The following is a 15,759-nucleotide window of genomic DNA, read 5'->3' as shown; positions in this document are numbered from 1 at the left end:
ATACTGGCACTCAGGCTAACCCCTCTCACCCATACCAGGCTAACCCCTCCCACCCATACCCCTCCCACCTATACCCAGGGCTAACCCCTCTCACCCATACCAGGCTAACCCTCCCACCCTAAGGCTAACCCCCTCCCACCCTCCCACCCATACCAGGCTAACCCCTCCCACCCATACCAGGCTAACCCCTCCCACCCATACCAGGCTAACCCCTCCCACCCATACCAGGCTAACCCCTCCCACCCATACCAGGCTAAGCCCTCCCACCTATACCAGGCTAACCCCTCCCACCCATACCCCCAGAATCCTCTTTTCTTCTTAATGTTAACAAACCAACTGAAAACAAAATGCTATGCTAACGTTAGCTAACATGAAGAGGATGTACAGCTAGTGTGAACATGATAATACTGAAGGGTGGACGTCATGAGGCATGTTGCATCCATAGGTAAACCAGGATTACTGTAGTGCAGTTTTTTGTTTGTTTTTTTGTTTTACAACTCAATAAAATACTGATTTTAGCAAACATCATCATTGGCAATAAAAATGTATAGAAATGTTTCTTCAACTGTACAGATTAAAAGGTTAAAACAAGAGTGGCAAAATTAGTCAAAAATAACACTGACAAACATAAATGACCTGGGATCAGATGTCTCACTCTCAGTAACAAAATAATTGAAAGGTCAGCTGTAACTTTTATACAAAAATGTATAATACGTCTATAAACAAGGTAACACCCATATTATTTTCAGGAGAAAAAGTCCCTTCTTTTGAGTCTCAGGCACACCTGGGTTTCAACACAGTAGAGGACCGACACACGGCATCAACACGGCACCATCTTTTGTTTTCTTTTTTTCTTTTGACGACAACACAAGATTTTCCTCTCCTGCTACTTGACACCTAGGATTTCCATTTTTTTTTGTCAGAGAATGTATTTTCTTTATTCACCGTTCATCGTGTCTTCCTCTGTTTCTTTCTGTCCGGTTTCCAACCCCTCCACCGGGATGTCCTCCTTGTCCACATGTGGTTCTTTGTCCTCCGTTTCCATAGCTTCCTCTGTTACAAAGGTTGCCTTCTCTGCCACTCCTTCCTCCTCCGCTACACCTCCCATCACCTGTACCGCCATCACCTCCTCTTCCTCACACACATCCTCCTGCTGTAGGGACTCTTCTTTACAAACCTCCTCCTCTTCTCTCATCCCTTCCTCTTCCTCCTCCTGGAGTGCCTCCTCCTCTTCTCTCATCCCTTCCTCTTCCTCCTCCTGGTGTGCCTCCTCTTCTCTCATCCCTTCCTTTTCCTCCAACTCCTCCTGGTGTGCCTCCTCTTCTCTCATCCCTTCCTTTTCCTCCACCTCCTCGTGGTGTGCCTCCTCCTCTCTACTCCCTTCCTCTTCCTCCTCCTGGAGTGCCTCCTCCTCTCTACTCCCTTCCTCCTCCTGGAGTGCCTCCTCCTCTCTACTCCCTTCCTCTTCCTCCAACTCCTCCTGGTGTGACTCCTCCTCTCTACTCCCTTCCTCTTCCTCCTCCTGGTGTGCCTCCTCCTCTCTACTCCCTTTCTCTTCCTCCACCTCCTCCTGGTGTGCCTCCTCCTCTCTCCTCCCTTCCTCTTCCTCCACCTCCTCCTCTCTACTCCCTTCCTCTTCCTCCTCCTGGTGTGCCTCCTCCTCTCTACTCCCTTCCTCTTCCTCCACCTCCTCCTGGTGTGCCTCCTCCTCTCTCATCCCTTCCTCTTCCTGCTCTTCTTCACACACCTGCTTCTGCTGTACCTCCTCCTCTTCCTCTCTACTCTCTTCCTTCTGCTCCTCTTCCTCTCTGCTCCCTTCCTTCTCCATCTCTTCCCCTCGGCTCCCTTCCTCCTCCTCCTCTCTGATCTCTTCCTCCTCCTCCTCTTCCTCTCTGCTCCCTTCCTCCTCCTCTTGCCTCTCCTCCCCAAACTCCTCCACCTCGTAGATCTCACTCTCCTCGTCATCCTCACCCACTTGCACCACCCGTATGTCGTCCATGCTCATAGCCGCCATGCCCTCCTCTTCCTCCAGCTCCTCCTCACTCTCCCTCTCGTCTGAGTCCAGTTGGGAAGGTGGGGAGGTGGGTCGGCTGTCTGACTGCTGCTCTTCTGTTTGAGGACTCCTTTCGGGGCTCATCCCGAGCTGACGTCCCCCCTGCCACCCTCCCTGGGGCTCCTTCTTGCAGTAGGAGTATCGGTGGTTCATGTGCTGGCTGTAGGAGCCCGAGTGGGAGAAACACTTGCCACACTTGTCACAGCGGTAGGGCTTCTCTCCAGAGTGCAGTCGCGTGTGTTCTATCAAGTGGTGTTTGTGTTTGAAGGCTTTGTCGCAGATGCCGCACTCATGTGGCCGCTTTCCTGAAAACAGAAACACACGAGGGTTCAGTGTTTCAATCTATTTCAAACTCATCCAGAAATTACAACATATATCGATCTGAAACCCATTACTCTTGATTTGCACTGTGTGTGTGTGTGAACTGCTTTTACCATTACATTAGTTCTGCACCTAGGCATCACTTCCTGCCTGGCATCACTGAGCCCTAGGACCATGCCTCAGGACTACCTGACATGATGACTCCTTGCTGTCCCCAGTCCACCTGGCTGTGCTGCTGCTCCAGTTTCAACTGTTCTGCCTTATTATTATTGGACCATGCTGGTCACTTATGAACATTTTAACATCTTGGCCATGTTCTGTTATAATCTCCACCCGGCACAGCCAGAAGAGGACTGGCCACACCACATAGCCTGGTTCCTCTCTAGGTTTCTTCCTATGTTTTGGCCTTTCTAGGGAGTTTTTCCTAGCCACCGTGCTTCTACACCTGCATTGCTTGCTGTTTGGGGTTTTAGGCTGGGTTTCTGTACAGCACTTTGAGATATCAGCTGATGTACGAAGGGCTATATAAATCAATTTGATTTGATTTGATTACTTCCTGCCTGGCATCACATCCTACAATCTACATTACACTGACCTGCCTGCAGCCAGCCTGGATGGCATCACATCCTACAATCTACATTACACTGACCTGCCTGCAGCCTGCCTGGCTGGCATCACTTCCTACAATCTACATTACACTGGCCTGCCTGCCTGGCATCACTTCCTACAATCTACATTACACTGACCTGGCTGCAGCCTGCCTGCCTGGCATCACTTCCTACAATCTACATTACACTGGCCTGCCTGCCTGGCATCACTTCCTACAATCTACATTACACTGACCTGGCTGCAGCCTGCCTGCCTGGCATCACTTCCTACAATCTACATTACACTGACCTGGCTGCAGCCTGCCTGGCTGGCATCACTTCCTACAATCTACATTACACTGACCTGGCTGCAGCCTGCCTGCCTGGCATCACTTCCTACAATCTACATTACACTGACCTGGCTGCAGCCTGCCTGCCTGGCATCACTTCCTACAATCTACATTACACTGGCCTGCCTGCCTGGCATCACTTCCTACAATCTACATTACACTGACCTGGCTGCAGCCTGCCTGGTTGGCATCACTTCCTACAATCTACATTACACTGGCCTGCCTGCCTGGCATCACTTCCTACAATCTACATTACACTGACCAGGCTGCAGACTTCCTAACTGTGAAACCAACTGCACTTGTTATGAAAACAATATCATAACAAAAACTTTCACAAATACGTAAAACACTCCAAAAAAATCCCCTAAAAGGATTCTAGCAGGTCTGTTGCAATGGTAAAATATTTCAGTAAAATAAACAAACATAATTTGTGGAGATGGAGTGGAGATGGAGATCAAACTAGCTGCCTGGTGCTGATACGTTCTTCTGGACCTGGGTCTCATTGAACCCAGGAAGGAGGGATGAGGGAGTTTCATCCCAGAAGGCACCCCAGTCCCTATATAGTGCACTACTTTAGACCAGTGCCCTATGGCACCCTATTCCCTATATAGTGCACTACTTTTGACCAGTGCCCTATGGAACCCTATTCCCTACATAGTGCACTACTTTTGACCAGTGCCCTATGGCACCCTATTCCCTACATAGTGCACTACTTTTGACCAGTGCCCTATGGCACCCTATTCCCTACATAGTGCACTACTTTTGACCATTGCCCTATGGCACCCTATACATAGTGCACTACTTTAGACCATTCCCTATGGCACCCTATTCCCTACATGGTGCACTACTTTAGACCATTGCCCTATGGCACCCTATTCCCTACATAGTGCACTACTTTAGACCATTGCCCTATGGCACCCTATTCCCTACATAGTGCACTACTTTAGACCATTGCCCTATGGCACCCTATTCCCTACATAGTGCACTACTTTAGACCAGAGCCCTATGGCACCCTATTCCCTACATAGTGCACTACTTTTGACCAGTGCCCTATGGGCCCTCATAAAAAGAAGTTCACTATAAAGGGAATAGGGTGCCATTTGGGACGAATATCAACTGGGCCCATCCAACGGGCAATTAAGCACCACTCTAGCCCCTTTCTGAAATCATTTGGACTCTGCCTGCTCGTCCTAAGCCAGGCCAGAAGTGCGTCCCAAATTGCACTGTATTTCCTATATGACTCTGGTCGAAAGAAGTCCACTATATAGGGAATAGGTTGCCATTTAGGACATAATCCAGAGCGATTAACGCCAAATCTTGTCAAAGGGGGTTGAGCCAGTGGCCACACACATCTCATAAGCAATAATTAATGTGGTTTCAAGAGGACATTAGGTGTTTATGGGTCATTAGGTGTTTATGGGTCATTAGGTGTTTTAAGAGGACATTAGGTGTTTATGGGGACATTAGGCGGTTTAAGAGGACATTAGGTGTTTATGGGGACATTAGGTGTTTTAAGAGGACATTAGGTGTTTATGGGGACATTAGGTGTTTTAAGAGGACATTAGGTGTTTATGGGGACATTAGGCGGTTTAAGAGGACATTAGGTGTTTATGGGGACATTAGGTGTTTTAAGAGGACATTAGGTGTTTATGGGGACATTGGGTGTTTTAAGAGGACATTAGGTGTTTATGGGGACATTAGGCGGTTTAAGAGGACATTAGGTATTTATGGGGACATTAGGCGGTTTAAGAGGACATTAGGTGTTTATGGGGACATTAGATGTTTATGGAGACATTAAGTGTTTTAAGAGGACATTAAGTGTTTTAAGAGGACATTAAGTGTTTTAAGAGGACATTAGGCGGTTTAAGAGGACATTAAGTGTTTTAAGAGGACATTAAGTGTTTTAAGAGGACATTAAGTGTTTTAAGAGGACATTAGGCGGTTTAAGAGGGCGATATTAGGCTGTTATACCAAATTCAGGGAAGAAGCTGCCTGGGTTCTCCATAACGAAAGCAGTAGGCAGATACAAACTACAGGGTTCTATTCAAAGTCATTTCCGATTGAGCCAACATATTCAGCATTTACCCAAGGGTCGGCAACAGACGGCCCATGGACCAAAACTGGCAGGCAAAGTTTTTTGTGTGCCCCCTAAAAAATAATCTATATTTAGTTTTTGGTCGAAAAATACAAGAATCCCCAGGAATTCAGCAAAAAATGTGTTTCATTTAGAAAATCTGTTCACCAAGTATTCCATTGAAGAAGAAAAAAAAGATGTGATCGTGTCTCAATGTAATCAAGATATTTAATGACTGTTATTTTAAAATACATTATGTTTCTGGGCTTAGTTGTGGTCAATTTGCACTGTACAAATGATTATAATTATGTTCCGACCCGCCAACTCTCCACTCCCCTTGGTTTACCGTGAATGCAGTCTCCGTTAACGCAGAAACATCGCTTTCTAAGTTCAATCACGCTGTAACTATTTCCACGATACAGATTGAATAGAGCCCTTGGTCTTTTAAATGCCTGTCAATGTTATCCCCATTCATATCATGCAGGTGAAGTAATGTCTCATAGATGAGAAGAAGTGGTATAAAGCAGAGAGCAGCCCTCATTAAAAAGGAACACAAAAATAATTCCACCACACCCGGTGGCTGTACGTATCAAGCATCTCAGAGTGGCAGTGCTGATCTAGGATCCTGTCCGCGGAAGCCTATTTACTGTGATCTAAAAGGCAAAACTGATCCCAAATCAGCATTACAACTATAGCCCCGTTTATACCTGGTTCTAACATGTATCTTTTTTAATCCAGATCATGTCCACATTCTGATTGTGCCCATATTTTCAGACAGGTGTAAATGGTTAAAATACACATTGTGAACATTGATCAGATCTTCCTGCCCACTCCTGGAGGTAGTCAGGCACACAGTGTGTCTGGATATATTACAAATGTAGACGAATCTGGACAGTGAAACCATTTAAATCCTAATTATTCTGCCTTCTAAATCATTGACAGGTGCCACCATTGACTTATGGCATCAATATGTGGCTTAAAATAAATAAATAAATATTATTTGAAGAGAATATATATATTTTTTTAAATGCATACAGGAAGGAACCAGGAAATGTGGTCACAATACGGATAAGAGACACATTCTAATGCCACATGTAAAGATACAGTGGGGCAAAAAAAGTATTTAGTCAGCCACCAATTGTGCAAGTTCTCCCACTTAAAAAGATGAGAGAGGCCTGTAATTTTCATCATAGGTACACTTCAACTATGACAGACAAAATGAGAAAAAAAATAAGTATTTGGTCACCTACAAACAAGCAAGATGTCTGGCTCTCACAGACCTGTAACTTCTTCTTTAAGAGGCTCCTCTGTCCTCCACTCGTTACCTGTATTAATGGCACCTGTTTGAACTTGTTATCAGTATAAAAGATACCTGTCCACAACCTCAAACAGTCACACTTCAAACTCCACTATGGCCAAGACCAAAGAGCTGTCAAAGGACACCAGAAACAAAATTGTAGACCTGCACCAGGCTGGGAAGACTGAATCTGCAATAGGTAAGCAGCTTGGTTTGAAGAAATCAACTGTGGGAGTAATTATTAGGAAATGGAAGACATACAAGACCACTGATAATCTCCCTCGATCTGGGGCTCCACGCAAGATCTCACCCCGTGGGGTCAAAATGATCATAAGAACGGTGAGCAAAAATCCCAGAACCACACGGGGGGACCTAGTGAATGACCTGCAGAGAGCTGGGACCAAAGTAACAAAGCCTACCATCAGTAACACACTACGCCACCAGGGGCTCAAATCCTGCAGTGCCAGACGTGTCCCCCTGCTTAAGCCAGTACATGTCCAGGCCCGTCTGAAGTTTGCTAGAGAGAATTTGGATGATCCAGAAGAAGATTGGGAGAATGTCATATGGTCAGATGAAACCAAAATAGAACTTTTTGGTAAAAACTCAACTCATCGTGTTTGGAGGACAAATAATGCTGAGTTGCATCCAAAGAACACCATACCTACTGTGAAGCATGGGGGTGGAAACATCATGCTTTGGGGCTGTTTTTCTGCAAAGGGACCAGGACGACTGATCCGTGTAAAGGAAATAATGAATGGGGCCATGTATCGTGAGATTTTGAGTGAAAACCTCCTTCCATCAGCAAGGGCATTGAAGATGAAACGTGGCTGGGTTTTTCAGCATGACAATGATCCCAAACACACCGCCCGGGCAACAAAGGAGTGGCTTCGTAAGAAGCATTTCAAGGTCCTGGAGTGGCCTAGCCAGTCTCCAGATCTCAACCCCATAGAAAATCTTTGAGTTGAAAATCCATGTTGCTGCTCTAGAGGAGATCTGCATGGAGGAATGGGCTTTGTGAAGACTTACAGAAAACGTTTGACCTCTGTCATTGCCAACAAAGGGTATTAAACAAAGTATTGAGATAAACTTTTGTTATTGACCAAATACTTATTTTCCACCATAATTTGCAAATCAATTAATAAAAAATCCTACAATGTGATTTTCTGGATTTGTTTTCCTTATTTTGTCTGTCATAGTTGAAGTGTACCAATGATGAAAATTACAGGCCTCTCTCATCTTTTTAAGTGGGAGAACTTGTACAATTGGTGGCTGACTAAAACATTTTTTTGCCCCACTGTATGTCAGAAAATGTGGGCTCAATCAGAACAATATGTACAATATCAGGACAAAGGAGACGCTGGCAGCAGGTCAATGCTTTATGAGACGCTTTATATATACGGCCCCTGACCCAGGGGATCCTCAGACCGTGGCCACATTGTTTACCTGTGTGTTCGTATTTATGCCTGAGCAGGGAGCTGCTCTTCTGGAAGATCTTGTCACACAGGTCACAGGAGTACATCCCGCTCTGCGGACGGCGCATCTTCTTCAGCGGAGGGGAAGAGTCATCCTGCTCCTCGACCGTCGACACACCCTCTGAGCTGGTGGCAGACTTCTCCTCCTGTCCGAGAAAATACAGATTGTTTTTGGAATAACAATAATAATGATCATCGTGTTATTGGGAAGAAGAAGAAGATTTCCAACAACAACAACAACAAGGTTACAACTAATAATCCTATTTATATTATATGATTTAAACACAGTGTTTCCAATGTCAAACGCCTTTACGTGAGGAGAGATCAGCTGTAAAAAGCCCAGAGGGAGTAACGTCTCTAGATCTCTCTGCCACACCCGGCAGACACTGACACGCCTTTCAGACAGACGCTACGCTGTGAGCCGCTCACATGGGTTTTAACATACAATGGAGGATTCATGATTCATTCTGCTTACACACACACACACACACACACACACACACACACACACACACACACACACACACACACACACACACACACACACACACACACACAGTCAGAGCAAGGATGAGTCCCAAATGCCACCCTTTTTGGGATGTAGTGCACTACTTTAGACCAGAGCCCTAAAGTAGTGCACCATTGGAGATACAGACTGACTCCTGAGGGCTGGTAAAGCTGAAGCAGGAAAAATAGGGGAAACTCTACCTATCCCTTAACATTGTCTTGTCTCGCACATAATCATGCATTCTGAATAGCTCTTTCACAAACCAACCTGGCAGCCGTTGATTCTGACGGTCTTCTGGGCTCCCTCGGCCCCAGTGGTGCCGCTGCATGCTGTAGTGGTGTATGTGTAGGTGAGCTGGGGGATGAGGATGGTCCGTTTGGTGGTGCCGGTGGAGATGGCCCTGAGGCAGGGCACACCGCTGCCCTGGTTGGTGATGGCTACTAGCCGGGTGGTCATTATGTTCACCGGGCTGGGGATGGTCGTTTGGGGGGAGGAGGTGACGTAGATGGTGTTGGTGGTTCCCTGGAGTCCTGGGAGCTGGGCCTGGACTGTCTCCTTCAGGCAGGTGAGGTTGAGGGGCTGCTCCTGTGGAACATGGGGGACCTGGGGCTGTGACTGGGGCTGCTTGGGAAGGGACAGGTCCAGGGGAAGATCTTGAGCCTCGCGCTCAGAGTCGACCTCAGTCTTCACAATGACCAGGCCGCTGGAGGAGAGGTTTAGTGGTGAGGGGGCCGAGGCTGAGGCAGAGGGGGACGTCGAGGCAGGGGAACTGTTAGTAGGTTGGGAAGATGATGTCTCCTGTGTTTGGGCCGAGGCATGCTGCTCCTCTATCTCTGTCCCGCTCTTCTCTTGGTCTAGCTGGGTCTCTGTGCTGGAATCTGAAAGTCCAGAGTCATCTGGAGAGGAACCAGGGGGTCCGACCGTGATCTGACCTGACCGCATTTTCTCAAACCACTTCTTGACCACGTCCACGGGCAGGCTGACATTGTCAGAGATCTTGGCCAGCTCTTCCTCGGTGGGCTCGGCGTTTAAGGCGAAGTAGGCCTTGAGGAGTGAGAGCAGATTCTTTAGAGGATGCTGGCCTGGTGTTATCCCTGCCTCGGCCAGGAGGGTGGCGATGGAGGGGTCGAGGGTGGCGCTGTCACCTCCCTCCTCGTTGGCAGGTTTACAATGCTGGAGCATGTGCAGTGCATCCAAATCACCAGGACAATTGTCACACAGTAGACACCTTGTCTTGCCTGTCTGGGCCTTTGGTGTCTCAGCTTCAGTCTCTGTCTCCTGCGTCTCCATCTCTGACTCGGGCTCCGAGTCGTCCGGCTCGGTCTTGTTGATGTGGAGGTCCTGGGGGAGTTTCTCTGTTACTTTGGAGGCGGGCTGTGTGTTTGTGGCGCTGGCGGTGTTGGTGTTGGTGGTGGGAGGGGGAGCCTCCTGCTTGAGGAGCTGAGGGGCGGTGGGCTGCTGGGCTGGGCTTGGCTCCAGGCTGTAGTTAATGATGATCTTGGTGGTACCGTCCTGGTCCACGAAGCCAGGCAGGCTGATGGCTGAGATTACCTGCTGGCCAGCCTGTGTCACAAACCCCTGCTTGGAGGTCACCAGCCCGTTGGCCGTCCCCAGCCCGTTGGCCGTCCCCAACACCTGACGCAGCACGTTTCCATCCAAGGCCACCTAGGATATAAGAGGACCACCATAGATATAAGTTGTTATCCTCATTTTGCATCATCACACTTTAAAACCTTACTGTTGACATGCTATGTTTAGGACCATATCAACAGTGAACTTTTTGAGTAAAGAGATCTTTTAAAATGCATTGTATACATATGTGTTTGAAATGTTTTCAATTGTTTGTTTGTTTTTTAAATGTTTTTTTTTAAACAAGTAATTTTTTTCATTTCACTTCACCAATTTGGACTATTTTGTATATGTCAATTACATGAAATCCAAATAAAAATCAATTTTAATTTCAGGTTGTAAGGCAACAAAATAGGTAAAATGTCAAGGGGGGTGAATACTTTTACAAGCCACTGTCGGTTTTTATACCAATTATAAATCAAATCAAACCTTGAGCATGTTCTGCAGGTCGCTGAGGTTAATAGTGATAGGAGACATCAGACCCATGGTGGGCAGTACCACCGCCTGGACCATGCCCTGAGGCAGCGCCGTGCCCTGGGGTAGCGCCACGCCACCGTTAAACACCGTCCCATTAGTCCCCACCGCCCCGTTAGGCGCCACCACCGCCGGCTTGAACTCATAATCCACAGGCTCAGATTTAATCTGAGTGTGGGGGAGCTGCTCCTGCAGGGGCTTGCTGTCTGTCTTCTCCCCCCGGAGGAGCACTCGGACTGGGGCTGCGGCGGGGCCAGAGGGCTGGGTCTGGCTGGGGGTCTGGTTGGAGACCTTAATGACTGGGCTGGGGTTGCCGTTGACAGGCGCCATGCCAACACACTTCTTACTGCTGATGTGGGAACTGTAGGACCCTGAGTGGGAAAACCTCTTTTTACAGTTGGGGCACTCGTATGGCTTCTCTCCTACAAAGAAAGAGATGTAGAAATCTAGGAAACAGCTGACGAGCTGAGGTTATGTTCCAAACTGCATCATATTACCTAGATATTGCACTACATTTGACCAGAGCACCCTGTCAGGATAGGGTGCTACTATTTGGGACTCAGGTGAACCTATTGTTAACAAACAGGCCCGAGGTAATAATAGCAACAGAATGACGACACATTGGCCAGGAGCACACACTCAATAATGATCATAATCAAGACTCTGAAATAACAGAGCTGCATATTAGAAATATAGCAAAGGAGAAATGGGTGAGTTCAGTACATTTGGACCACCACTGTGAATATAGGTCAGTTCAGTACATCTGGACCACCACTGTGAATATAGGTGAGTTCAGTACATCTGGATCACCACTGTGAATATAGGTGAGTTCAGTACATCTGGACCACCACTGTGAATATAGGTCAGTTCAGTACATCTGGACCACCACTGTGAATATAGGTGAGTTCAGTACATCTGGACCACCACTGTGAATATAGGTGAGTTCAGTACATCTGGACCACCACTGTGAATATAGGTGAGTTCAGTACATCTGGACCACCACTGTGAATATAGGTGAGTTCAGTACATCTGGACCACCACTGTGAATATAGGTGAGTTCAGTACATCTGGACCACCACTGTGAATATAGGTGAGTTCAGTACATCTGGACCACCACTGTGAATATAGGTGAGTTCAGTACATCTGGACCACCACTGTGAATATAGGTGAGTTCAGTACATCTGGACCACCACTGTGAATATAGGTGAGTTCAGTACATCTGGACCACCACTGTGAATATAGGTGAGTTCAGTACATCTGGATCACCACTGTGAATATAGGTGAGTTCAGTACATCTGGATCACCACTGTGAATATAGGTGAGTTCAGTACATCTGGATCACCACTGTGAATATAGGTGAGTGTACAGTTATAGGTACATCTGGATCACCACTGTGAATATAGGTGAGTTCAGTACATCTGGATCACCACTGTGAATATAGGTGAGTTCAGTACATCTGGATCACCACTGTGAATATAGGTGAGTTCAGTACATCTGGATCACCACTGTGAATATAGGTGAGTTCAGTACATCTGGACCACCACTGTGAATATAGGTGAGTTCAGTACATCTGGACCACCACTGTGAATATAGGTGAGTTCAGTACATCTGGATCACCACTGTGAATATAGGTGAGTTCAGTACATCTGGACCACCACTGTGAATATGTCAGTCACAGTATCTGCATCCCAAAAGGCACCCTATTCCCTATGTAGTACACTACTTTTGACCAGGGCCCATGATACCCTATTCCCTATGTAGTACACTACTTTTGACCAGGGCCCATGATACCCTATTCCCTATGTAGTGCGCTACTTTTGACCAGGGCCCATGGTACCCTATTCCCTATGTAGTGCGCTACTTTTGACCAGGGCCCATGGTACCCTATTCCCTATGTAGTGCACTACTTTTGACCAGGGCGAATAGGGCTCTGGTCAGGAATAGGGTGCTCTTTAGGATGCAGGCACTACCCACTGGGGTCACACTGGTTGAATCAATGTTATTTCCACGTCATTTCAATTAAATTACTGTGGCTGGTGGGTATGAGTCATGATGACGGTGTGTGTGTGTGTGTGTGTGTGTGTGTGTGTGTGTGTGTGTGTGTGTGTGTGTTGCCACGGCGACCGGTGCGATGCCAATTTGACTCACCGCTGTGGATGCGAAGATGCTCCTTCAGGTGGTGCTTATATTTAAAAGCCTTGGAACACTCAGTACACTTGAATTTCCTGTTCCCCCCTGTTGTTATTGTTGTGGTGGTGGTCTGGGGTACATGACGCTGGCAGACAGACAGGACAGACAGACAGCGGTGAGTGTATGGGATGTTTTGTAACGTCAGTATCCTGTCTAAAGAGTAGTCTTGTTATTGTCTGAAGGATGTGTTTTCATTCCCAGTAGAGCAGTAATAGACATATTTGTCTTGAATTACAGACACATTAATCAAATCGCTCCATTTAAAAAACAGGCTAAAAGGAGAATTCAAATAATGCTGAAACAAGGCAGGAAACCTGTGAGTCCTCCAACCACAGGGACAGGGACAGAGAATATACAGGGACAGAGAAGATACAGGGACAGAGAAGATACAGGGACAGAGAAGATACAGGGACAGAGAAGATACAGGGACAGAGAAGATACAGGGACAGAGAAGATACAGGGACAGAGAAGATACAGGGACAGGGACAGAGAATATACAGGGACAGAGAAGATACAGGGACAGAGAATATACAGGGACAGAGAAGATACAGGGACAGAGAAGATACAGGGACAGAGGGAAGAATATACAGGGACAGGGACAGGGACAGAGAATATACAGGGACAGAGAAGATACAGGGACAGAGAAGATACAGGGACAGAGAATATACAGGGACAGAGAAGATACAGGGACAGAGAAGATACAGGGACAGATAATATACAGGGACAGAGAAGATACAGGGACAGAGAAGATACAGGGACAGAGAATATACAGGGACAGGGACAGAGAATATACAGGGACAGAGAAGATACAGGGACAGAGAAGATACAGGGACAGAGAATATACAGGGACAGAGAAGATACAGGGACAGAGAAGATACAGGGACAGAGAATATACAGGGACAGGGACAGAGAATATACAGGGACAGAGAATATACAGGGACAGAGAAGATACAGGGACAGAGACAGAGAAGATACAGGGACAGGGACAGAGAAGATACAGGGACAGAGAAGATACAGGGACGGAGACAGAGAAGATACAGGGACAGAGAAGATACAGGGACAGGGACATAGAAGATACAGGGACAGAGACAGAGAAGATACAGGGACAGGACAGAGAAGATACAGGGACAGAGAAGATACAGGGACAGAGAAGATACAGGGACAGAGAAGATACAGGGACAGGACAGAGAAGATACAGGGACAGAGAAGATACAGGACAGGACAGAGAAGATACAGGGACAGAGACAGAAGATACAGGGACAGGGACAGAGAATATACAGGGACAGAGAAGATACAGGGACAGACAGAAGATACAGGGACAGAGAATATACAGGGACAGAGAAGGGATAAACAGGGACAGAGAAGATACAGGGACAGAGAATATACAGGGACAGGGACAGAGAATATAAGGACAGAGGGACAGAGAAGATACAGGGACAGAGAAGATACAGGGACAGAGAATATACAGGGACAGAGAAGATACAGGGACAGAGAAGATACAGGGACAGAGAAGATACAGGGACAGAGAATATACAGGGACAGAGAAGATACAGGGACAGAGAAGATACAGGGACAGAGAAGATACAGGGACAGGGACAGAGAAGATACAGGAACAGGGACAGAGAAGATACAGGGACAGAGACAGAGAAGATACAGGGACAGGGACAGGGACAGGGACAGAGAAGATACAGGGACAGGGACAGAGAAGATACAGGAACAGGGACAGAGAAGATACAGGGACAGGGACAGAGAAGATACAGGGGACAGAGACAGAGAAGATACAGGGACAGAGAAGATACAGGGACAGAGACAGATAAGATACAGGGACAGAGACAGAGAAGATACAGGGACAGAGACAGGAACAGGGACATAAACCGAGACTAGGACATAAACAGGAACAGACACAGAAACAGGGACAAGGGCTAAGGACAGAGGCAGGGAATCAGGGACAGAGACACACACACATACAGGTGCCTACCTGTACAGGATCCTTGTGTTGGTTCTTGTGTTGGGTCATATGACAGTCCAGTTGTGTCCGGTAGGTGAAGGTGTAGCTGCACTGGGAGCAGCTGAAGTTGTCCTCGCTCTTCTCGTGACGCAGCTTGATGTGGTCCTTCAGGGCCGTGCAGCGCTTGTAGCCCCGTGAGCAGTAGGGACAAGTCAGGAGCTGGGAGAGGGTGTCTGGCGTGCCTGGGACAGAGCGGGGAAATTAGTAGACTATGAAACAAAGAAGATATATTGGTGCCTGAACCTCAGAAGCTCTATAAGGGTATTGATTATAAGGGTCTCAGAATATGTTCCAAATGGCACCCTGTTTCCCTAAATAGTGCACTACTTTTATGCGCCCTTGTCCAAAGTAGTGTACTACATAGGGAATAGGGTGCCATTTGGGACACACACCAAAAACAGCAACAGTATGAGGGTCTCAGTAAGTGTTGAGTTGTAAAAGGTGCAGTGATGTAGCCTACCGGTCTTCTCTGAGATCCCTCTCTCAGACGCGCTTTTCGGTTTGCCGACCGGCGCCTTGGGGTAGATGACCGCCGTGTCTCCCTGCCGGATCATCTCCTTACCCCCCTCCTCTTCCTCCTCCTCCTCCTCCTCCTCCTCATCCTCCTCTTCTGAGCCACACTCCTCCTTCACTGTGACACAAACACAAACGGTTTACCATTACATTAAATGTAACAACACTCAAATATGAATGTATAAGAAGTCTATGTACATAAACTATAAATGTATAAGAAGTCTATGTACATAAACTATGTGTTGACAGGTATGTGGACTGAAACGTCACAGCAGTCAATAGT

General features: G+C 47.1%; 1 protein-coding gene across 1 annotated transcript in view; it reads right to left on the bottom strand.

The window, feature by feature from the left end:
* Positions 1 to 305: 305 nt before the first annotated feature.
* Positions 306 to 15,759, bottom strand: part of LOC135509726 (zinc finger E-box-binding homeobox 1-like) — a 132,486-nt gene continuing 117,032 nt past the window's right edge. Inside the window, exons 3-9 of the mRNA XM_064930628.1 lie at positions 15,424 to 15,594; positions 14,934 to 15,145; positions 12,914 to 13,040; positions 10,721 to 11,187; positions 8,930 to 10,327; positions 8,126 to 8,300; positions 306 to 2,358 (exon numbers count right to left, since the gene is read on the bottom strand). Of these exons, the coding sequence (XP_064786700.1) occupies positions 938 to 2,358; positions 8,126 to 8,300; positions 8,930 to 10,327; positions 10,721 to 11,187; positions 12,914 to 13,040; positions 14,934 to 15,145; positions 15,424 to 15,594 (3,971 nt within the window). The 3' untranslated portion in view covers positions 306 to 937. The remainder of the gene's footprint in view (positions 2,359 to 8,125; positions 8,301 to 8,929; positions 10,328 to 10,720; positions 11,188 to 12,913; positions 13,041 to 14,933; positions 15,146 to 15,423; positions 15,595 to 15,759) is intronic.

The sequence above is a fragment of the Oncorhynchus masou genome, chromosome 3, assembly GCF_036934945.1.
Source record: "Oncorhynchus masou masou isolate Uvic2021 chromosome 3, UVic_Omas_1.1, whole genome shotgun sequence".
Classification (NCBI taxonomy): Eukaryota; Metazoa; Chordata; class Actinopteri; order Salmoniformes; family Salmonidae; genus Oncorhynchus; species Oncorhynchus masou.
This window is presented reverse-complemented; position numbering and strand designations above follow the sequence as displayed.